The sequence below is a fragment of the Diorhabda sublineata genome, chromosome 8 (assembly GCF_026230105.1).
Source record: "Diorhabda sublineata isolate icDioSubl1.1 chromosome 8, icDioSubl1.1, whole genome shotgun sequence".
Taxonomy (NCBI): domain Eukaryota; kingdom Metazoa; phylum Arthropoda; class Insecta; order Coleoptera; family Chrysomelidae; genus Diorhabda; species Diorhabda sublineata.
Window position 1 is genome coordinate 15,254,558 of NC_079481.1, and position 26,114 is coordinate 15,280,671.

At 32.8% G+C, this 26,114-nt stretch overlaps 1 protein-coding gene across 4 annotated transcripts in view; it reads right to left on the reverse strand.

Annotated features, from left to right (window-relative positions):
• LOC130448464 (muscle-specific protein 300 kDa) overlaps nt 1-26,114 on the reverse strand; it is a 289,850-nt gene that overhangs the window by 195,638 nt on the left and 68,098 nt on the right. For 3 of the 4 annotated variants that reach the window (XM_056785865.1, XM_056785867.1, XM_056785866.1), the window contains exons 8-12: nt 22,657-22,952; nt 19,907-20,108; nt 17,071-18,863; nt 4,449-11,607; nt 4,167-4,382 (exon numbers count right to left, since the gene is read on the reverse strand). In XM_056785865.1, the coding sequence (XP_056641843.1) occupies nt 4,167-4,382; nt 4,449-11,607; nt 17,071-18,863; nt 19,907-20,108; nt 22,657-22,952 (9,666 nt within the window). Of the gene's footprint in view, nt 1-4,166; nt 4,383-4,448; nt 11,608-15,525; nt 15,832-17,070; nt 18,864-19,906; nt 20,109-22,656; nt 22,953-26,114 lie in introns of those variants that run through there. The other variant, XM_056785868.1, reaches the window with a different exon arrangement.

Here is a 26,114-nt window from a genome sequence, read left to right on the forward strand (position 1 = left end):
TTGAAAATGTGTGTTTAGAATAGTAGGAATTGAAATTAGAAACATTTGTGTCAATGTTTTACCGCTCTAGAAACTTATTACTTTTCCTTCTCAAGTAGTAGTCCATCTTTACTTGATTAAATATATTATTCACCCTATATCCAATTACTTTGTAGTTACTGCACTTGAATAACAAACATAGAAACAGTTGACAACGTGGCGGTGATGTGATCAATAAATTTGTGAATTATTTTCTATTTATCACATCTTATAAATAGTATTTCATTGCTTGTAAATGTGTGCGATCTAGCTTTGTACACTAACAAATTTCTAGTATTTGTAGAGAAATTAACAACGCAGTTATCGCTCACAACCGCCTCAGGATACGGTTATAATAGAAGCGTATACTCACGAAATATCCTTCTGAATAACACGTCAATATTTTTGTTCAGATGACAGAGATTATAATGCATACGAAGTCCTGGGTCAATATATTCCAAGATTAGTGAAATTTCAAGCGAAAATAGACAGTTTAGTCAAATTGAATCACTTTTGTTGAATGGAACAGAAATTAAAGGAATTTTGTTTACACAATATTTGGAAAGTGAACTTCTTAATACATATTTTTCGAAAGATGTCGTCAAATGAGGCTGTGCGCTTATGAGATCGATAAGAAGCTAAGAAAACGCCATCGTTGGTAGGTACGATCATAGGTATTAAGAAGACAAGCATTAGGAGCTTCGAACGTTTATTACGAGAATTGGAAGAAGAGGATCCAGATTCATACCTCAATCATCTTCGCTTGAATCTATGGATTTTTTTGGTATCGAAAAGGTACTTTCCGTTTATTCGCTATCGTGTATGGAAAAAAAGTTGCACTCCCTCAAGTTTGATGTTTGAATATTCCGACTTTTGGTTTAACCTAGATCCCCCCAAAAGGGGGGCAACCCCAAAAATACACATATTTTTGAAAAGAGAAAAATCAGGATTTTCAGACAGGCATATTGGAACTTCATCAGACTGGAAAAAGTTTTTCATGAAATTCACTTTTCAATTTTTCTCTCTGTGTTTACATTTTCTAAAAAATCGTAGCATACGGTCTATGTACTGTCCAGATTTTTCTTCTTCGGATTCCGCAATTTTTAGTTTTCCGCTCTCTTTGATAGTTGGGAAGTACCCAAACCATCTGGGAAAAGAAGGGCAAATTGGAGTGCTATTTTTTTCGTCAATCCAGAGGGTCGAAAGAAAGTATTTGAGATATCCGAAGTTTGTAGCTCTGTCTACTTCCGAGTAATCAGAATGAGAGGAAGTGGTGGAGGTCGTGGGTACTAAATTTGTATGGTTTTATGTCAACAAAAGTTTCTAAAAAATCACTCGTGTTCGAACACCCGCTTTAGTTCGATCTTTTTATTTTTGTTAACTTAAGTATAAACAAGTACGGATACTTTTAATTTTCAATTTCTTTGGTGATACCGCTAATCTTCAAATCTTTAATTAATTAATTAATTAATAGTATTTTCACGACAATTCGTTTTCATCACCCTCCGTTTTATAATTCTATAGACAAGTATACTTTTTAAATTGTTCCAAGAGGAGAAGGGTATGATCCTCCTTTAATTTGAAAACCATTGCGTAAAGCACGACTGGCTGAAAAGTGAATCGTTCAAATCTTGTATTTACACATTCATTTTTCGATCAACCACGTTGTCATGCCAATATTGAGTATGCTCAATTCTTTCAACATTAAATGGCATTGAATGATCCACTTTTATGGATCAATTTGGTTGCTTCATCCAAACTGAAAGGCAAAAGTTGTAAATATACCTTTAGAATGAAGCACGAATAATCCTCTTCTCAAAAATACTACCATCCTACTTAATATGAGTAGATACATGAATAAGTTATTTTCCAAAAGATCAAAATCTGTGCAACCAAGCAAAGTTCTCGAGTACTTACTAGGAATACTCAACTATGATCTAAAAAGGAATCAACAAAATGATTAGTAATAACATTTCGTTGAATGCGTTGAATAGGTTAGTTCTTTATTCATATGCCAAAGTTCCCTGTACATGTCTGGTCCTTAATATCTTATGATTGTTCTCTTAGGCATTATCACAAGTTTTTGAGGTATTTTTCTTTTATATTCCTTTTTTCTTATCAAGTGTTGGACGAGGATTCCGACTCTTCCTATTGCTCAGAATTTTTCTCCTGTTAATGTTCTCATTCCATCTAGTGTTTTTCCCTCTTATTCCTATCATTTGGTCTATGATACCCCTTTTTCTCTTCATTTCAATATTTATTAGTTCTTGTTTTTCAATTTATCTTATCTCTTAATTATTATCTACACCATATGGGGTGGAAGCAATCTGATTCAGTTTAATGCAGAAGAGGCTGCCATTTAAAAAAAGGCTGGTTATGAAGCTCAGAATTTGCTCCTGTCTAGACAGAAAATATCACCCCACCGCAAATTCGCTTGTTTGGTGTTGGGGTTGGAAGCCATATGCCCTGGCATAGTCATGTGGCCGAGACAGCTTCACAAAAACTTAAAGCACTAATGATCAAAAATCTATATACTCCGCAATAGCATTTATTCCTCTACAAGGCCAAGATTCGACCATCTTTGGAATAAAGTTCCCTTTTTTAGTGCTCGGCTCCCAAGCACACTCTGAATATGCTCGACTCAATACAGAAGAGAGCAGTTCGGCTTAAAGGCAACCCAAAGTTGACCTAAAACTAAAACTGTCTAAAATAATCCTGCCTAGAGCAGTTTCTGTAAAACCAGCTCCGAGTTTTCCTGCAGAAGCCCAGAACTTCAATTTATCGGGAGTCATTTCTTTGGAGAAGTGCAAACCTATGGAATCAGCCACCAAGGCACGTCTTTCCCCAGCACTACAACTTACAAAAGTTCTAGATCAATATCCATCTCCATCTCCACACGGCAGATACCACTCGAATCACTCGAGTGTAAAAGGGTTCATCTTTATTTCTCAATTTTCAGTTTTCTCTCACATTTTTTACTTCCATTTCTATGCCCAGTAAAGTCTTGTTTAGTGTGTAGTACAATCTCGTTGATTTCTTTTCCTTATTTGTTATTCCTATGTTCATCTTTCGATCCTCTTTACATTTTGATCCTGTGTTTAATCAGTCGTTTCTTTATTTTAACCATAACTAATAGTGGAGTGTTTCCCTGTTATATTTGCGTTTTCATTAATATATCTTCTAATTTCATTCCTCTGCTATTTGTAATTCAATCTTTGCGGTCTCATATTTACTGCATATTTCCATCTCCTCCAAGGCCCCCACATTTTTCTTCATTATATTCCTTCTTACTGTAGATGTATTCTAAAGCATTAATTTCAGAAGTAACGCCATATTTTTCCCATAATTGCTCTATCAAAATCATTGGTATTTTATGTACTGCTTTTTCTACTTCCTCTCTGCTTACATCGTGATTTTTTTGATCTTCTTTGTGTTGAAGTATTAAATTCATCCTTGTTATATTCAGCTCATGTTTCCATTATCTTCCCCATGTGTTGTTAAAAATTTTTGAAATGAGAGTAGTTGATAGTTTATTGTGTGATTAAAAATATGAATTTTATGAATGTGATTCTGGTAAAAAGTTTGAATTAATCATTATCAAACATACTTCCTTGGTTTTAAGATAGGCCTCCAATTATTAAACCATCCCTAAAATGTTTTCAATTACAGAAAAACATATTCATTAACGATAAGCGAAAAGCTCATACAAATTTAGTATCTACCTAGTGAGGTGCTTTAATTTTTATATTCTATAAGGTATTTTGGGACTTCGGGAGTAAGTAGATACCTCCTGTAAGTATTTTCAATAAATAATTACAATTTATGATAATTTTCTTCAGAATTTCTCTTTAAGGCGAACGTTTTCCTTGGCATGCACAACGATATAAAAATCTACATATCTCCTAAACCATAAATTTTATCGAATTGAACAACACTACCTCTTTATTAAAAAAATCGATCGAAAGTTTCATTTTTGCTATTTTTAGATTGTACAGGTTGTCCCTGTAGAAGTTGCGGTCAGAAACGATGGGACGTATGAGTATTATTTTCACGTTATCTACCTAGTTCCGAATTTTTTGCATCAAATCCCGGAACACTGTATACGTGCAATATTTTCCAATACCCGTATTTTTAAAAATTAAAATTACCTTCAATAAATCTCTTATGAGTTAAAATCTCTTGTAAAGAAGTCTTGTGTTTCAGTAGTTTCCCTCTCACTTCTTGTAAGGAAATCCATGAATTAGGCTCAATCTTCACTTGTTTTTCAATCGAGTCTAACCACGCTAGAGCCTGTTGTAGCAAATCTTGATAATTTGCCAACTGTAAAGTTTGAGATTCTTGTAACTTCTGCTGTTGTTTGATCCCTGAAAAACCATTTGTTGATATCTTATTTTGTTGTTGTTACTTTTTAGTATTAATAATTATTTTACCTTCTGACAAGCATTCCCATCTATCTCTGATCTCCTTAATTTCACCTCTGATTATTTCTCTGCCTTCAGTAGCCGTGTCAGGCAAAAGCCTTTCGCCCAAAATAGTTAACGAGTTCAATTTGTGTTCTCCCTGCTCTGCTTCAGAAAGAAGTACCTGTAATCTATTATTAGCTTCAACACTATCGGTAGTTTCATCTTCTTTCAAAGCTTGAATGTGTTTCTCTAGAGGCGCCAACCAAGCCGAAGTTTCTTCTAATCTTTGTTTGTATTTCATATGATCGTCGACAATATTCTGCCATCTGTTGATTATATCTTTAGTCAAAGTATGTAAATTTTGGAATCGGTTACTCATTTGAGAAGTAATTGGTTGGATTCTTTGCGAACCGGTACATTTTAATAATGCATGGCTTTTATCAACAAAATCGTCAATCTCCTTTTCCTTAGCAGCAATTTGTTCTCTCTGTTGTTGTAAAATTCTCAATTTATTTTCTTTATCGTGTAACGTAGCCTGAAGAGGTTGATCCCTGAATTCAGCTTCCGTATCTTTGATCCACTGATTCAAAGCTTCTAATGTTTTGTCAAATTCGTCCCATTGTTTAAGCGCCTCTTTTTGATTATCTAACCTATTATTTATTGAATCTAAATGGTTATGAAGAGAATCTTCCATACCGGCGAGTTCTATCTTTAAGTTTTCCACTCCTTTAGATGCTGTACTTTTGGCAACAACAATAACGTTTTGCTTGAGGCTTTCTAATAGTTGTGGACCTTTTGTTTCACTATCTCTTTTAATGTTCATGATATTTTCAATTCGTTTGTTTATGTCATTCTTTTCACCAGTAGTATCAGCATATTCTGCAAGTCTCTCGTTCTGTTCTTCAATCCATTTTTTGTAATCATTTGTTAATTGATTGTAGGTATTGTGTCTGTCGACGCATTCTTCTAAATTCCGGAGTAACTCATCAGATTTGCTTACGATATTTAAAAACAGTTGTTTAATCGATTGCAAATATATATTCAAAGATTTATCCTGTGTTTGATCTACCAGCTGTTGCGCTTTTTCACAAACCGACTCTACTAATTGTTGATGTGATTTGATTTCTTGATGCATTATTTGATGATTTTGCAACTGGGCTCGTTTTTCTTGTAAAGTAGATTTTAGTTCAGTATGTTGGTGCATGGCTTTTTCAACATCTTTCAACCATTTTGTTAGTTGTTCTTGGGTTACAGTAAAATCGGAAAATTGGGTCAAACATTGCTCTAATTTATTACTAGCACTTTGTAAATCCTCGGTTAAAGCGTCCCAAATAGTTCTAATATTTTTAAGTTGTTGTCTAATAATTTCTCTGCCATCTGGGGAAGTATGTGCATACAACTTCTCCCCTTTATCTATTAAAGTTTCAAATTCAGGTATTCTACAATTCCTTTCGTCTATTAAATCTTTTATATCTTTTTGTCTAGTTTGAAGAATATTAAGGTCTCCAACAATCTGAGAAAAGTTTTGAAGGTCATTTTCCTTAGTTGTTAACCACTGCAAGAAATCATTATATTTTTCATTGAAATCATGATGTTCCGAAACATAAGATTCGTATTTATTACGATTTTCTTTAACGGCGTTTCTTAATGACTGATATCTAGTAGGTATAAGAGAAATTCTTGTATCCACCTCTAAGGATTTGCTCAATTCAAGGAATTTATTGAAATCTGGTTCTTTCTGTTGAATCTCTTTATCTAAAATCTTAAGTTTTTCCAAATGTGTTTTCTTGGTCTCTTCTGTATTTTTTAAACTCTGATCTTTAACAAAATTTTCTTTAGATTTCAACCAAGCTTCCAAATCATCCATTATCTTAGAGACTTCAGCGTATTGACTTTGAATTTCGTTTAATTTTTCTTTTGCTTCTTGGCAGAGATCTAAGAATTTCTGCCACGATTTTTCTTGTTCATCAAAATTGTTTATCAGCATAGGTTGTCCCGAAGGAGCTGTTTGATTCAATACAATGTCTAATTGGTGTTTACAGGAAGCAATAATCTTATCACCTTCTTCCTTTTGCGATAAGAGATTTTCTACTATCGCTAATTTGGCTTCGGGACTTTCAGTTGATGATTCGTCAACTAATAGAGTAGCTTCGTTAGTTAAAGCACTTAACCAATCACGACATTTTTCTATAGCTTGATTATACGCCTCGTGACTTAAAACGTATTCTTCTGATTTTTCTATTCTATTTTCAACTTCTTCAGCTAAACTGTTATATTTTTTAACATTTTCATCTAATTTAGATTCAGCTTCAGAATCAGATAAATTACCAATTTTATCTTGTAATTGTTTTAGAATAGTTTTGTGGAGATTGACGTCTTGAGAAAGGATCTTGTAGTTATGAAGAGTTTGTTTTTTGTCCAATAGAGTTACATCAAGTTTTCCACCTTCTCCCAACTTCAATTCAGCATCATCTATCCATAATTTGACTTGTTGTAAACTGTCATCGAACGAATGTCTCTGCATCAGTGTTGTTTCTACTTGCTTATATATTTTGTTCACTTTATCGATCAATATTTCAGATTTGTCTCTCAAGCTTCTTAACTCTGCTCTAATAGTATCTCTATTTTCAGGTGTTATACCCGGAAACAGAGCTTCTCCATGTTCAACTGCTCTAGTTAATAAACTTTGACCTACTTCTTTTTCTTTAGCGAAATTCTTCAATTCTTCCAAAATAGTATTGTTTGGTTTCCTAGCGCTTTTGCTGAAATTATTCACTTTTTCTTCGGCTTTTATCAACCAATTTTCTACATCTTGTATACAATTATTATACGTGGTTTTATATTTATCAAGTTCGTGTAATTTATCAATATAATGAGTCAAAAATTTGTTTATTGCTTGATATCTGTTATTCAGGTGTTGTACGAACGGTCCTATACGACTTTCAGGTACCTCCTTGGTTAATTCTTCACTTAGAGGTATCAATTTTTCTATTTCTGGTTGATAATTTTTAACATCTTCGTGTAATGCTGTTATTTCAGAAGTTTTAGTATCGATATTTTTCAAATCCATTTGTAGACTACTCTCGATTTTCACTCTATTTTCAGTATCCTTCAACCAGTTAATTACACTTTCAGAAACTTTCTCGTATTGATCATGTAACGCGATGTTATTTTCAAGTATGTGTTTTGTTTGTATATAATTCGAATTCAAGTTTTCCAAATCTAATAATAGATGATCCAGCTCAGCTTGCTGAAGTTTCACCGAATCCGGATTCTCGATTTTTTCTAGTACTTTTATAGATTCCTGTAGCTCTTCTTTACGTTTATCACAGTCATCCAGTACAGCTTGAATCGGTTCTAACGCATTAAGTTTCACCTGTAAATTATATTTATCACTAGTAGCTTCTGGTAAACACCACTGGATTTTTTCCTTGTGTGTATTAATGATTCTTTGTAAGGCACCGTATTTGTCGTTATGGAATTTTTTCAAAAACGATAACAGCGCATGTTCGATTTTATCCGCGTAAGTAACTGATGTGTCGTATCGTTTTTTCAGAGTCTGTTGTTCTTTTGAAAGTGTATTTTCGAAATTGGGATAATTGGTTTTCATAGCTTGTATATCTTGGTCTATATTTTTAACATCGCTATCATACTTTTGCAATTCTTGTTTTAGATCTCTAATCCTTAGCAGCCGTTCTAATATTTTTGCGTTATCTCCTGATAAATCTTCACATTTCACTATATTTTCTCTTAAAACTGACACTTTATTTCCTATTTCTTTAATATTATTTCTAATTGCTTTTTCGTTTTCATTGAAAGTTGATGTTAGAGCTTCTAATTGATTAGCGTTTTCTTCTAAAGTTGTGAATCCTTCGTTTAATAAAGTAACTAAAGATTGCAGCGTTGGAATTTCTTTATTATTTGTAGTGTTTACAAGTTGCGCATACTTTTGTGGTATCGTTTGGTTAAGTCTCAATTGAGCTGGTAGCTCTTCTCTGTATTTGTTCAATTTAGCGGTAGCTACTTCTCTCTCGTTTGGCTTTTCTGCAGCTTTGATCATCTGATTATTTTGCTCACTTATCCACTGCAGTAATGTAGTTTTAGTTTCATCGATATGCTTCCAAATTGCGCTTTGTGATTCAGTTTGTTGCACCGATACTAAAATTCTTTCATATATCTTTCCCCATGCATCATTTAATATTTTCAAGTCTCTTTTTACTTCTGATTCAATTCCGGGAATGTTTTCCGATTTTTTGATAACAGTTTGAGCTTTCGAGTCAGCTTTTTCTAAAGCAATTTTAGATTTTTTAATGGCGTCCAAAGCTTTCTTAGTTTTCTCGAAATTTATATTAGCTTGTACTATATCATTTGGTACACTTATATTTTCGATGCTTTTATCAATTTTTCCAATATCAGTTACGATTCTGTCTTTCGCTTCTTGGAAATCGTTCCAGGCAAATATTATATCCGATAATCTCAAATCTTCATCTCTAATATCATCATTCACTTTATTAAAGCTACGTTCTATTTCAGATACATCATTTTGAATAACTGAAACGTTTTGTATATCTTTTTTCATCAACTGCATTGCTTCGCTGTGGAGTTTCTTTTTAATAGCAGCTTTTGTAGCTTGATCTTCTAGAAGTAAGGTCAATTGTTCAACTGCTTTTGGAAGATCGCTAGTATGCTTAACTTGATTCGTTATTACAGCCAACTGAGATTTAGTTTTATCCAAATCTGCAATTGCTTCTTGTTTTAATTTGGAAAATTTATCGCGTTGTTCCATTAACGATTGAAGTGCATCGACTTTATTTCCCAACTGTCCTTTTAAATTTATTGTATTGACTTCAATTTCTCTAACCACACTATCTGCTGTTCTCGGTAAACTAGTTTGTTTATCTAATATTACGACGTTGCTTTTGTCGATAGTTTGTGCAATTCCTTTCCAGGTGATAAGTTTTTCAAGGATATTATCCGTTTCCGTGATAAGTTTCTTCAAATCTTCGGGAGTTAGTTTTTCCGCATCAGCTTGATATTTTATATGTGATAATTGATTGGTTGTGTCGTTATGCCAATTCAATACTTCACTCCATTTTTGTAATTGGGATTTCTTCTCTTGTAATTTTTGTTCTATATATTGGTTTTGTTGAACTAAAGCGGAGAATTCCTCAGTTAAAGGTTCAGTTACTTGTTGAGGTGACTGCAGAGATACTTCTTTGATTTCACTGTATATGGTATGAAATGAGGGTTGTTTATCGGAATATTCCTGTATTAAAGTATGGATGTTCATAATGGTCTGATCCAATTTATCAGCAGGTACTTCGTCTAATTGAGCTATATTGGCTTTCATATGTTCCATCCAATTAGTGTATTCCGCAATTTTATTTTCGAAATCGTGTTTCGTCAATATGGCGTCAGAAATTTCATTTATCTTAGCCCTGGTGCTATTAGCAATATTCGAAACTTTCATTTTTAATTCTTGTACTTCGTCTTTCATCAAGGTAGCACCTTCGGGACTAATATTATAGCTCAGAAGATCTGAAGTTTGTGTTAAATTTATCAATTTAGCTTGCTGTTCAGATATTTCATTATTAAAAGCTTTCAGTTTTGCTAATTCCTTTTCTAATGTATCAATATCTTGAACTTTCACATTAGTAGGTTTAGATAATTCTTCTTCACTTGGCATAATCCAATTTTCTAAATGTTGCATATTTTTATCAAAGTCTATCCAATTTTGCAAGAGTTTATCAGTTTTATCATCCCAATGAGCAGCAGTATCTTGAATTACCGACACTCGCGTTTGAATTGAGTCTACTTCATCTGGAGCATGTGTCAGTATAGAAATCTTCTGAGTTAATTCAGCAACTTCTTGTAGCTTTCGAAGTTGTTGATTTACTTCTTCATGAAACAGCTTGGTTTGTTTATGTACCTCAACGGCTTCTTCCAAACTACCTGGTTTTTGTAATCCCAATTGTAAAGTAGCTTCAGAATTTTCAATCCAAGGTATTATTTCTTCTAAACTAGCTTGATATGCTTCCCAATTTTTCAAATCGTCGGAAACAACAGCTGATTGGCTTCTTACGTTTTCATTAAGCACGTTCACTTTCTCTTGAATTTCTGCAATATGTGCTTTCAACCTATTAGCTTCAGGTGTCTCATTAATCATCAACTGTTGTGCTTGTTCGTTCAGTTTGTGCAAGATTTTCTTTTTAGATTCCACTTCTTTCTGTAGCATCTCAATCTTCTCTACTTTATCTCTAGGTGTTACAGAGTAAATGTCTATGGAAGTAAGTAACTGTGGAGCTTCGTGAACTGTCCAGCTCTGAACCTGACTTAATTGGTTACTGATTGTATTGATTTTAGTATTGTATTGTTCTAAAAGTGTAACATTTTCCTGTACGTGATTCAAAGTATCATTAAGTTGTTGCTGGATTTGTTCAACTTCCTTGTCGAGTTCTGATTTTTGATTAGGAACTTGTTTACTAAGATGTTCACTCAAATATGTAAGTTTAGTTATCGTATCTTCTTTAGCTTCTCGCAAGTTCGCTATCATTTCTTGTTTCTTTATAATTTCCGAAGGGACTGTAGTTGGAGCGGCTAGATTCTGGAGTTCATTTTGGGTTTTTTCTAAAAGCTGAGTTATCTCTTGTTTTTGTTCAGAATAATTGGTCCATACGTTTTGGGTGTCAATAAGTTTATGAAGTGTATCTACTGTTTCGTCATAAGTAGTAGTCCAACCAGTTTCAAGTGTTTTAACTTCTTGTTGCATAAAGCTAGGAGCATGTTCATCTTTAGTGAGCTCTTTTCCTTTTTGTAATAACGACATAATAGTAGGTCTTCGTTGATCTAAATGTGATATAGCAATTTCTTGTTTCTTTATATTTTGATCGACTACTTCGAACGATTCCGGTTCTCTTTGCTTTTTCGATTGTTCACGAACTTGTTTCAGTAGCTGACAAATTTCTTTCACTTCTTTTCTGTAGATGTAGCATTTGGACAAAGTGTCCGTTTTAACCATTGTTATTTCTAAAGAAGGTATCAAATTTTTATAGCGAATTATCAAGGCTTCCAAAGCTTTTTGCTCCGACACGGCTTGTTCTTCGTGACAGTGAGAGGTTAAGGAATCAAGAGTTTGGACCAGCCATTTCATATCTTCACGCTTTAAATCAGCTTCTTTACAAACATTCTTTAACAAAAGAGATATGTATTAGTCAAATAAAAATATATAAATAGATAGTTATAACAGTTACGATATAAACTTTCCATGTCTTGTTAAAATCGCACAATCCGTCTGAAATTTATGATGAAAATAAGGTTTAATAAATTTAACTTCAAGGCCATTTAGGCTAATATGAGGTCTGGCTATCAATTAACGAGACTGGTTACGAAAAAAGGTTTTATTATATATATAAAAATTATACTACTTAATAAATGGCTGTAATTCCAATAACTTTCAATTCAAAACAACTTTATAACATTTTTCTGAATTGTAAAAAATAAAGATACACTTTACTCTTGCACAAAATTCAAATTTTTTGACTAATCTCGTATATTGCTTCAAAAAAATTGATATCTGACTGTTGCATTTTATCAAGAATAACTTTTTTTCATAAAACGACTAATAAGAAAGTTTTCCATATGGTTCCAACTTAAGTAGACACACTGTATAATGAAATAGACTTTTCATAATTTCAGGTAGAATGGCCAGCCAAAAAAAAGTAGATAAGCATATTCGGCATTTGGTAATTTTGAATTTTCTATAATTACATACATACAATTACATACATATTTACATTACATAAACCTTGAATAACGACATGCAAAAGGGAGATATGGAAACAAATTTCAGGCACGAAGAACTCTCAAATCCACTCAACTAATCTTGGTTAACAATATAAGAAAATCATATTGGAAAATATGCAAAGCAGTTGTTAGCGTCCACCATATTATGAAAAGAAAAAAGCTCCTATTGAAAAAGTAAAAGGCACTGACTCTCTTCAAAAAAATTCAAAAAATGTGTTTCTCCAAAATTAATTGTTACTTTTTCTGTATAAATTGCATAGTTTATGTAATAAAAGAGAAGTGAAATTTCTGATTTTAATATATATGGTGGAAGGAAAGATATAGTCCAATGAACAGCTGTAAAAATATGGTATCATCTCAAAATTCCCTCAAGACGCACGGATTTGCGTGAAATTTTGGAATTAAGTTCTATTTACCCATCACTCCAAAATCTACCCTATAACAATATGTGTAAATTAATGTGAATTAATATATATATATATATATATATATATATATATATATATATATATATATATATTAATATAATAATAATAATATTAATTTTCTAAAATTGTCAAGATTGGGCTTTGAAGAAAATATTTTAATATTCACTAAATAAGTTCCGCATTGAACAAATCATAACTCGTTTTGTATTAGGTCTTTAAACAAAAAAAAAACATTCTTTTCAATTATTTAGAGGTTACATCTGACCCCCTTGCAGTTTTTTCTCGTCAAATCTAAAGTTTATGATTTATTTGTAAAAATTCGATTGAAAATATGATTTTTATGTAACAAACATTCAATAGTTAAAAACTACTGATTTTATGAAAAAATTTTATAAAGTAACTTGTGCTTATAATGTTTTTTCCATCGATTTCTGGGTTAATTTTAACAAAAAGTACATATAGGCATAGGACAGACTTTACTTTTTAAGGTATTTACTGTCAATTTTTAAAGTTACAAGCAAATCTATCTGTTTTTATGGGAATCTGAGGTAAAACCGGTGTTCACTACTAATACTACTTCAATGAAGCTGACTGTTGTAGCGGTTATTAGAAACAAAAAAAAACTTCGAGAAACATGGTCCATAATTGTACTTATCACATACTATATATTTTCCACTTAATTATACCGCATATCTTACTCAAAAATTTTATAAATTACTTACTGCAACAAACAATTCACAAAAACTAATATTTCAAACATTTCGATTTCCACCAGACAAACATAACACACAATAGTATTCATTTACCTTCCAAACCTCCAAATAAAATAGTTTGATCGGTATGTCTTATCTTTAAATAGTACGGTAAATAAAACATCACCAGTGAAAAATTTCTCACTACACAACTATAATATAAACTTTTGCATTTGGTAAGTTAATCATTTCATATTATTAAGACTGAGACTTTAGATGGAGATTGGCATACATTTCAACACGATCTTTCCAGATAAAATGGAGGTTGATGAAAATAATAACAACTCTGCAACTGTTACTAAAGAACCTACAGATAGATATTTCCAATTCGGTTTTTAAGGTAGGTTATCAATTAAATGAAACAGATTTAAAAAAGATACAGTAAAAAGGAATAAAGTAGAACTAACTTTTTAAAAGTAACAATAGATTACAGTTTCAATTATAGGACGTGAAATCATATATACCCAATACCCAGACAAATTTCAGGAATACATGATGTGGTCCCCTAAAACTTATTTAAACATTTGTGACAACATGACAGCAAAGTTAAAAAATACGCAACGTGGAGAAAAAACGTCATGTAAGTGGTGTAGATGTAGAAGTACTGAGGTGGAAAGATGTAGTGGAGGATCATATGCATTTGAATGGACCAATCACATAGAAATTGCATGATACAACAGGAGGTAGATCACTCGAAAAGACAAACTAGCTTGTCTTTAAAGGCGGGCGTGCGTGACCTTCTAGAGGACCTTGAGATAACCCTATGGATTTATGTTACCTAGAGGCACTTCGCCCTCTACCTCCTTACCTACCATTATCCAAACTGATACCTACCCTTATCCAAATGTATCCGAATTATCGCCCCATGTGACGAATCATATACAACTCTAAATATGTAGAGTTGCCGCTTTAGAGGGTGCTGATTTTCAACAAAGACTGTGTTTGGAAGAACAAGGAATGCCTACTCTAAAGAATTCAACTACCGCTTATCATCGAAAACGGCTCCGATGAGTCTCAAATAAGTCCAAAGCACCACCAAATAAGGCTTTAAACTATCAAGCTGTCAAGTTAGTTAAATCGTTGTTTATCAATTACCAAGAAGACGCCTAAGTCCAAACAACAAAAAGCCAATTCAGACGAACCAATGCGTAGTGACAAAGCAATTCCTTTAAAGGAAACTTAGTACTGTCATATTTGGAAGAAAAATGAAAAGAATTACATGATACGTCTGTCACACTTGCTGTGGACTGTCAGCAAGAGATGTCACACCATCTTTTAAGTACCCAGCATGCGAGGCCAGTTACTAAATAAATTTTAACGTGCAATTTAAAAATATAGTTTCCAAGTTATCTTATCTACATTTCTTAATTTTTATATTTAACATGCCAATTTTTAATCTGTCATATTTTCTAGGCATTAAAATTTAGTGTTTTTAGGGGCCTATATTACAATGTTTAAAAAAAACGGATAATGTGTTTAGAATTTCAAAACATTTGCTTTTTAGGAACTTTAGGACAATCAATGTCAGTTTTCGCACGCTATTGGTGAAGAAAGAGAAGTAAGAGGGTATGTGAACAGTGTTTCTTGCATCGCTCATTATGTACGACAGTTGGTGTTTGAATATTACAGAAAAATAACGTCTTTTATACCATTTTTCACTGTATCAATATATGCAAATGGCTATAAGAAGTTGTAAACGAGATGCTTACTCGTTTTATTATATTTGCCACCAATTTATTAAAGAGAGAGAGAGAGAGAGAGAGAGAAAAAGTATGATTTAAGTACAAATTCAAAGATTTGCGAGGTTTATCAAGTTTACTTTAATCTACCAGTCAAAAATCAAGACAAAAATGGGGTCCACATGTATCATGTAACTGTACAATCTTGATGGTAAATTCATTTTCTCTTTTTTATTCTATTAACTTTCTTATAATAACATGAACTAGGTTTACGTTACTTTACGTTTTATTGTAGGATGTCACCGAGGTGAGAAAAGAGCAATGAAGTTTGCAGTGCCGAGAATTTGGAGGTAACCCAGTGATCATTACACTGATTGTTATTTTTGTATTGTGAATCCACTCAGAAATAAAAACTCAAAGAATACATCTTATTCTGACCTACCATCCACATATGCTCCAATGCAGAAGAAAATCCTGCAATTGATGGAAAGGCAACTACTCTCTCAAAGCAGCCCGCAATCACGAAGTTCATCTGTATCCGTACATTCTGAATTCATTTCTGAATCTGAACACAATCGAATTTAATTAAATCTGATGTTCGAATATCCAGTCAAAGAAAACGTCATGAAGAATTTTCTTGTTTCTTCAGTTATGAAGATGGCGACTGTTTTTGCCATGATGTGAAAGGTCTATTTGAAGAAATCCGTATTCCATGTCATGCATCTGAATGGGGTCTTTTTATTGACAGTTCAACTAAAAGTATGAAAGCTGCTCTACTACACAATGGGAACAAATTTCCATGGGATTCTATTAGCACATTTGGTACATCTCAAAGAAAATTACGACAGTATTGATATGCTATTAACTGCAATTAAATATATGGAATACAAGTGGGAAATAGCCTATCGGTGATTTTAAGATGGTGTGTTTTTTTAACAGAAAATGCAAGGTGGTTATCCTAAACACTCCTGTTATTTATTCCTATGGTATAAACGGGAAGTAATTGTATATCTCAAAACTATATAAATGTTACCATTGCATATTAAATTGAGTCTTATTGAACAATTTGTAAAGGCTCTTAATCGTGAGTCCAAAGCTTTAAACTATTTGAGAAGTTTTTCCAAGGCTCTCAGAGGCGAAAATTAGCTGGAATATTTGTTGGCCCTCAATCAATAAAAAATATGAATTGTGATATTTTTGTAGAGTAGAGGCCTAGGCAGTAGTTCATGGTTTTCTTGGAAACCATAGAGCTGGGAAGTACGAAGAGCTGATCACTGACGTGATTACGAATTTTTCATGGGATGTAGAATGTCTCTAAAAATGCATATGCTACATTCTCATCTAGATAAATTTGAAGATAATATGGGAGCTTATTTGAAAGAGCAACGGGAACGCTTCTATCAATACATAGCGGAATTTGGGAGAAGTTGCCAAAGAAACATTACAGAAAAAGTGAAAAAAATATTTTTTTTTAATTTCTTAATTTAATTTTGAAATTGTTGATTTTTGATATGTTTTAATAAATCATTTCTTTGAGGATTTTGTATGTACTTTCATTGATTTTATACTCATAAAAACCAATTCAGAAAAATTTTTTGTTTTAATTCTTATTTCTGGGAATAAAAGCAAAAAAATAATGTTGTAGACCGGTGTAATGCAATAAGGGGAAGTAACAGATTTTTTATGTGCACCTTTTTTGGAAAATATGTTTATGATTCTGTATTTGTTACAACCTAAAGAACAAAAATTTTGTTGGTGAAGATTCAAATTTAAGTTATAAAATTATTAAAAAATCAAGAAACAAAGTATACTAAAACGACATTACGACAACTATCAAAATGAGCATATCAATTTATACCCCCCAAAAAAAGCCCTAGCCCAACTTAAAAAATTCTAGACTGCAGCTAGTACTAAGAAATATAGAAAAATAATCATTTGATTGAATTAATTGAAGTTACAAAATTCGAAATATTTAGAAAAAACTTACCTGAAAAATGGTTCTCTCTTTTTCAAACTCCTCCATTGAGCTAACATCGTTCAAAATATTCTTCAAAGTGTCATCAACACTATCCATCCACTTGGACATTTCATCAAATTTCGTATGGTAAGCTTGCCATTTTTCTGGAACTTGATCTAACTGTTGCTTCAAATTCTCAATTTTGATGTTAATATTGTGCCAGTGTTGTTCAGCTTTCTCAACGGATTGTTTCAAAGATTGATCGTGAGTGTGATTTGCTGTGTATATATTCGATATTTTGATCAAGTTTTCTAAGCTTTTCTTTGTTTCGGATAAAGGACCTTTCGAAGAGAAGAATTCATTATTTCTTTTAATAATAGTTTCAACGTTTTCTTGACGACTAAACATAATCTTTTGGTTCGTGATTTCTTTCTCAATTTCTCTAACATAGTAGTTGAATGTTGTTTCGTCTAATCTGAACTCCAGTTTCATAAGATGGAGAGGTGCAAATGACAATACTTCCTTCCATTTATTCTGTAGGTAGTCAACTGAAGATAAAATTGGTGTATGTTGTTCTTTAGGAAGACAGTTACATAAATCTTGTGCACTTTGGATTAAATCGTGAATCCATCTTTCATTAACTGATTGGAAGAAATTTTTATGCTGTTCAACAGTCTCCTTACTATCGATTCTTTTTTCCATAGTTAATTTTTCTGCTTGATTCAACCAACTGGAAATTACTCTTTCGCATTCTGTAAAATTATGCCAGCATCTGATGGCTTCTTGTAGTTTATGTTCCCAAATTTGGGCGTTTTGCGTAACGTATTCAAATCTATCGTTCAATTGATCCATTTCAGCTGTCATATTAGTCACATCCGGGTTATTAGCTAGGTCAACCGATTTAATGATATTGTTCATAACTTTATTTTTACTATCCAACATTGATTTATAATATAGAGTTCTTGTGAAGAATTGTTTTACTTTGTCAACTTGTTCTTTTAGCTGTTCTTTGTCTCCATCTAACGTTAAGCCACTTAAAAGATTCTCGGCCTCATCCAACCACTTATTAATTTCTCTTTGACCCGATTCCAGAGATTCTTGTTGGATCAATAGTTGATTGAAGAGATGAATTTGAGATGGTATCAGAGCTCTAACTTTAACCAAAGCTTCTTTTTCTTGTTTTAACGTATTCATCATTTTCTCTACTTCTTCTCTTGATAAATCTTGTATCAAGCCTTGGAACGCTTTGCTAATATTCTTAAAAAGGCTTTCGATCTCTTCCACTTCTCCTTGAAGACGTTGTAGATTTATAGTATGCTGTCTTATTCTTTCCATAGATCCTAAACTTGGAGCACCAAGAATATTTTCCGCTTTTCTTAGCCAAGTAGATAGAGCTTCTAATCCACTGCGAAAATCTTTTCTGCTTCTTATAATATCACCAGCGTGGCTGTATTTGCTGACCAGGGGGTAAATTTTTTCCCATCGTTCTGTCATGACTTGGAACCGGTCTTTCAAGTCCGAAGATATTTTATCTTGGCAAGTTGCTATCAGGAAGCTTACAGTATCGCTTAATAATTGATAATTATCTCTCCATAAGCTGATGTTTTGGAAAAATTCCATTTGTTCTTCTTCGGGAAGGCTGAGCGCTTTCTCGGCAGCACTTAACCATTTATCAAATTCTTCTGATAAAGTATCCCAACGTCTCCAGTATGCCACCACTTCTTCTAACATACTTTGAACGCATCTGAGTTCCATGGAAACGTTCTTCCAACGTTCGGCGATCTCCCGCATGAATTGATCAATTTCAGATACTTCTTTTTTCTCTAAAAATAAGTCAAGAAAAAATGTTGAAAGTGTTGAAAAAATTAGAAAAATACGAAGAGCATATTTGAAACAGCTAACAAAATGTTCTGAAAATAACAAATTGGAAAATTAAAATGTAAACACGAAAAGTGAAGACAGTGTTGACCTGATAAATTTCTTGGGATATTACAAGATAAATTTCAAATGACCAATTTCTCTTCATATTGTCAAGCGAAAGTCGAAACGGTATCTTATAAACTAAAAATGAGTGCGGCAAGTTGAAACTTGCAAATATCGACTAATTTGTTTGTTATTCTTTAAATGTGAATTATTTTTTCGGTGTTGATTGTAGTTTAGTCCCAGTTAGTCCTGTGATGTATATTTTTCAGACCAAGACATCTTTTTGAGTTCGTATACGAATTGTTTTCTATCTCGAAAATTCAGACTTGTAAGTTTTAAAATGGATAAAACCGACTTACTCGGACTACGACGTGAAAAAATATGCATACACCAGGAGCTAAAGATAATAGAATTGTATTGATCAGTAAACGTTATCGAGGATTCACGGGCCCAGAGATAACAACTCAGATCAATGAATCTAGGAAACTGCTATTTGAGTAATTCTACAGTGATTGAGAGAAGTTGGACTTTTTGGAAGGGTGACAGTGAAGTTTTATGTACTGATGGGTAAAAATTTGAGGTTTTTGGATCTAAGAGAGAGAAGACTTTTTGGGCGCAGGTCAAAGATAAAACAAGACAGAGACAGAGATATTTTAAATCTATTTGTTTTTCCTCTTTTTAGTAATGACTTTATTATACACATAGTTTGGTGTTTTTTAGAGGGGTAAAATCTTAAAATGTACCTCTAGTTAATCTGCAGTACCATGGAGTGTATATAAAAAATATATTTATGCTTCTAAATGTTCTTGATTTTAAGTCTTTTCTGATTTAAAATTAGAAATTAAAAATTGAAATCAGAAGAGACCTAAAATTAATAACATTTAAAAGCATAAACATATCAAAAGGTCTAAGAAATTAAAGAAATTTAAGAAATATATTTCACCTATATTTCCATCTCGTTTATATTCTTCATTTACTGCTTGCATGTCAATATAAGCCTTTTGGAATTCAACGAAGATTTGACTTTTTGACACGAAATTGCGATATTGGTCCAGTAATTGAGTAACTTCGTCCACTCGTCCGTATTTTGATGTCCACACTTTTAGTTTTGATTCAGTAAGTTGTAAAAATGCAATAAGGCAACACTAGAAACAAAACAGCAAAAATAAAATACGTTCACAATCTGCTTCAATTTTACGATCTAGTCCACGACATGGACAATATGAAATTTTGTGCAAACGCCGGGTAAATATTTCCAGAAATTGTTTTTTATGACTTATTTATAATACGTTTTGGCAGTTTTTATGGAATCAATTTCGAAGAAATTCATTTTGTTTGTTTTGTTTGTCTAGATCCGAATTCATTGGGATAAACAACTAAACAGTGTGTTTAAATAAATTAGTAATTTAGTGCAGACAGTATATGAATATACTTAGTAATTAAATAAGAAATATTATGTATAAACTCACAATGGAAAGTAGTTTAAATAAATAAATAATATAAACATTATAATTATTCAATAACAGTTAACGATTTTATTTCATAATGAGACTGACAAACAGTGTAATTGTGAGTGTTGGTGTAGTGGTAGTGTAAACAGTGTGTTCACCAACGGTCCTAGAAATTCCAACTTAATAGTAAGACGTATAACTAAATATTTAAACAGTCGTAAACAATTTAAAAATTTTGATGATTTCCAAAAGACCATATCGTGGTGCTACACTAAAAAAGTGATTTTTTATTGGTATGGTATTGAAAAAATTTATCCACTAAATGTCTCAAGCTCCACGAGAAAATATCACATTCTTATACTATTTAACACTAGTGAAAATTTGATTCATTATAGTAGGGTAGCACAAGAAGAGATTTTACGGATCTACGTGTGACTACCTTATTATCGATAACTTATTCGGGTACTCCTGTTTAAACGTGAACATGTCTTCCTTCACAATTAATTATATAGTACAAAATTGAAATTAAGTGATAATTTATAATTTCAAAATATTTAACTTCTGTTTTATTGTTGTTTCTTTACTCTTTTCATTATAACTCTCAATTAGTTTCTGTCCTCTGTTCTTTTTCTCCACTCAGCTATTCCCATTCTTCTCATGCCCATTGGTTTCTCGGCCTTTCTCTTCTTCTTTTAATTCCCCTCTCATTTGTGCACTTTTGGAATTTTGAAAATTTTTGTTTGAATTCATTCTGAATTCCCAATCACCTGACTGTTCGGGCATTGACATTTGCGTAATATTAGGCATATATTTCTGTTCTTCTTCTCCATGACTCATTATTCATTTTCACATACCCAGTATTTTTGGGAGTATTTTCCTCTCCCATACTTTTATTTTTTTAGCACAATTCTTGGTTAGAATCAAACGCTCACATCCATGCAGTACAGTCATCATTGTTTATTACATCCTTTTCTTTGTTGCTTAAGAAATTGTTTCGCTTGAAAAATATTTTTCAAGAACTCCATTAATCTACTACCCTTTGCTATCCGATTTTCTAGATATTTCTTCTCATCATCCATATTCGTACTAAGCACTCCTAGATAGTGTATGAACTCAACTTTTTCAAAATGTTATTCCTTGTTTTTCTTCTTTTGTATTTAGTTTTTTCGCCACTCACGCTGAGACCAAATCTTTTTGATTTCATTTCCAGTCTACTATAGACTTTATCCAATTCCCCCAAATGTGAGGTTAAAAAGTAAAGTGGATAGTGTCCCCTCGTTATAGTCCTCTTTTTCCTTGAAATATTTCTGGTAGCCTTCCTTCAGATAATACCTTGACTCAGTTTTATCTAGAGTCAGTTTCACCATTCTTTTCTGGAGACACCTAAAAACTCTAAAGTATCATACAACTTAACTTTGTTCTCTCTATTGTATTGTAAGCTTGTTTATAATATATGAATAGTAGATGTAGTTCTAGATTTTGGTCTTGATTATTGCTCTAAATTGTTTTTAAAGTAAAAATCTGATCCGCTGCAATTCATCCCTTCCTTAAGCTACCTTGATATTAATCGACTTTATAGTTATGAATTGATCTCAGTTTGTTCCTTATTTTCCTGGCCAGAACTTTGTAGGTCACATCCAGTAATGCTATGTCCCTGTAGTTCTTTAAACAGGTCTTGTAACCTTTATTATAGATAAGGCTTATTACAGCGTAATTCCATTTAGTTGGTGATCGCTCTTCTTCCCAAATTTTTCTTATTAATCTGCAGATCCTTTTGTGCATCTCTCGTCCACTTATTTTTAGAATCTCCATTGTTGCATCATTTTCTTCTCCACTTTCAGTATTTTTTATTTTCCATATTTCACATTCTATCTTTTAAGTGTCTGAAGGTTTTTCTACTTCCCTTCCATCATCTATGATATTGGAGTTTTTTCTGTTGTTGGAATCAATCGATTTCGGTACTTGTTATAGCGTCAATTTTATATCTTCTATTTACTGAAAACGATGATTTTAGTGCTAATTTGACTTATAAAGAAAATAAATACGTCGGATTTGCATCAAGCGAATTCAATTGGAGTTCAAATGGTTTTTCCGAGGTAGTGGTGTATGAATAATTGAATTTTTTAATGGTGCTTTTCAGAACCTATCATCTTTTATTCTTGGGCTATTCCCAGTACCATGAAAATGTATATGTGAAATGAAAGGTTCCTAATGATTTTGGAATGTTTCGCTTTATACTAACCTTGTGTTCTAGAAATTTAAGTCTAACTCTGCGTTGAGCTGCTTTAGGTCCAATTTCGTTCAGTCTAACAGTCATATTTTCCAACTGTTCGGAAGGCACTTCTCTAGCTAATGGACTTTTGCAAGCTCTGTTGAATGTTTCTTGAATGGTGGGTAGATCCACAAAAAAGGTTTTATGTTCTTCTAACTTTCTACTGATTATCAAAGCAGTTTCTTCGTTCATCACTGTAGGAATTTTATCGCAATAAATCAGTTTCTCGGCCTTCGCCAACCATTCACCGATGAATTTAAAATCACCTATAACATATAGTAAAGCACAAATAAATATCTAAATAACATACCTATAACATGGTTATTGTAAGCAAGTTAATGATTTGGAAATATTTTATTAATTGATATGTGTATTCTACTTTTTAGACTTTCTGGTAATTACCAATTTATAAATTGGTTAAAACTACACAAGATAACGTTAAAAAAGATTATTTTTATAAAATCTCAATAGTTAGTACTGCCTTATGGTACTGTACATGAAGCAGTTTCTACATTTCCTAAACTGGTGTATGGAAAATAATACAGATGGTTTTGCTTAAGATCATAATCAGATTGAAATCCAGTATTGTTAAGAGGTTATTTTGAGGAATCAATCAATAACAAAATGTCGGAAATATGGGTCTATAACTTAATTCGTGGGGTTTGATAAGAGATGGCGTAATTTGTATAATATTATATAGTTCCAATATTCTGAACTTGCGTTGGGAAGTTACTGTTATTGTACGTCTTTTCAGTATATGTTATTCATTTTAAGCGTTAACAACAATAATTTTTTTTCACTTAAATATGTCGAGCTTGGATCCTGAAAAAGTGTTTTTGCGGGGATTTCTTCTTCATTACTTTATTATGAAGAAAAATGCTGCCAAAAGTCATCGTATTTTGGTGGAAGTTTCTGGTGAACATGCTTTAGCTGAGCGAACGTGCCAAAAGTAGTTTACACGATTTAAAAGTGGTGATTTGGCTTTGAAGATGATGAACGTTCTGGGTAGCTAAAAAACTTTGAAGATAAAAAACTGGAAGCATTACTCTATGAAGATTGTTGTCAAACACAAGAAGAGCTCCGCAGAATCTTTGGGTGCCACTCATGCAGCCATTTCAAAACGTTTAAAAGCCGCTGGATATATTCAAAAGCAATGAAATTGGGTTCCACATGAACTCAAGCCGAGAGACGTCGAAAGGCGGTTTTGCATGTCCGAAATGTTGCTGGAACGCAACAGAAGGAAGTCATTTTTGCATCGGATTGTTACTGGTAACAAAAAATGGATCCATTATGACAACCCCAAGCGCAAAAAATCATGTGTGAAATCCGGCCAACCAGCCAATTCAACGACAAAGCCGAATATCCTTGCTCTGTATTTGGTGGGATCAGAAGGATGTGCTGCATTATGAGCTGCCAAATCCTGGAGAAATAGAGAACGCTACCGAACACAGTTAATTCATTTGAAGAGAGTAGTAGCCGAAAAACGCTCGTAATATGCAACCAGACACGAGGCAATAATTTTCCATCATGACAACGCTCGGCCCCACGTTGCTATTAAGAACTATTTGGAAAACAGTGAATGGTCGATGCAGAACGGAATATGGTTTACATCAGAGCAAGATATGAAAAATTGGCTTGATTCTTTCTTGGCTGTCAAGCCGGCGCAGTTCTTTTGGGATGGAATCCGAAAATTGCTAGAAAGATGGGAAAAGGTCATAGCTTCAGATGGGCAATACTTTGAATAATACTATTGTATATGTTTTTCTTAAATAAACCTTGAAAAGTTATAAAATACAATAAAATTCTACAGGTAGAGCTCCAGTTGCGCAAAATGTTATTAATGAATATGATATAGGGACTGTTGAAATCTAATGTACAAATAATTGTTAAATGTAATGATATATAAACAAAACATACATTTTATTCATATTCAAATTCCATAAAAATGATAAATCTCCTTTGCGCTTACAATCTTATGAACAGAAATCGGCATGAGTCATGCATCAAATTTGCATTAAGAGGAACAAAAGGAAGCGTCAAAATCCTTGAAAAGGCTCCAGAGGAAGAAATCATAGGGTTTCAGGTCACATGGTAGTGCGGAATACTCAACGAATCCTCATCTGGTGGATATAGTTTTGTAATTCGCGTTCGCACACAGATACGACGTAGCAATAAAGTTAAGGACACATTTTTAACACGTGTCGTGTTAACACGCATTAACACGTGCTATATAAATATCTATTACGTTATTCTAAATAGATCTATGCATATTATTGTGGTATGTCGTCAGAGAGCGACAACTCGTTTTAACACATCATAGCGCGTTGGTCAGATTTTCGTCAGAAGGGTTACAAAGTGTCATATTTACCACCATTGCTGAATTGTTTACTGGTATGTTCTGAGCGTGACTGAAAAGTGTTAAACAAAAACTGTAAGTATCGATTTTTACTTTATCAATATTATTAGGTGTACATTTATATATAATTTTACTGACTGAAAACAATATTAGGTACTATTCTGGCCTACTTCTTCTAATTTATTAAGCGTCTGCCTCCACGAATTATATCTCCCTGCCAAGGACACAGTGTCCCACAAAGTCATACAAAGATTTGTATAGTGGCCAAGTAGCCAAAAACTTCAAAAATGGTAACTCGAAGATGAGATGTCTTTTTTGGAACCCCATCTTGAACCGAGAGCATCACATAGTAACGTGGAAAGTCAAAGTGATGATGTATGACTGTTATTACAGAAACGCAAGATGAGGAAAATGGCGATGAAGACCAGGCAACGACCAAGTCTCCTAATTCACTGAAGTATCGATAAAACTAAACGATCTTGATACACCAAATGGTAGTTCTTTTTCTAGGTGATCTTCAGGCAAAACAAAAATCGACAAGTCAATGAGTGTCTTAGTGGATATAATGAAATCAAATAACCTCATGAGGTCTGAGATCCAATATCCACATCAAACTGCAGTACAAACTACCAGTGATGATATCGATTTATTTTTCTCAAGATTAGCTAGAACTGTAAAAAAGCTTCCCTACAATGAACAAGTTCATCTCAAAATCGGTATTGAAAAGCATACCACCAGGCATACAACCACAAGTTGTAATTCTAATAATGTCGCAACCTTCACCAGCTCTATAGTCGGTAACTACCTACTCGAATGATTCTGAAATTGTTGTACAGTCGCCATCTACATATTATTTGCCCCATTATTACGAACAATCTCAAACCAATACTTATGTTCCAGAAAACACTCAAGGAAGTTTTTTCAATATATCTGATACTCGGTTGTATTTAAAAAAATATAGTATTATATTTTGTTGTTTTCTACCTTAAAGTTGTTAAAAGTCGTTCCTCTGTATATATAGCGTCTCTAAAGTTTGTATTTTGCTTCTTTAATTTACTTATAATAAGTGAAT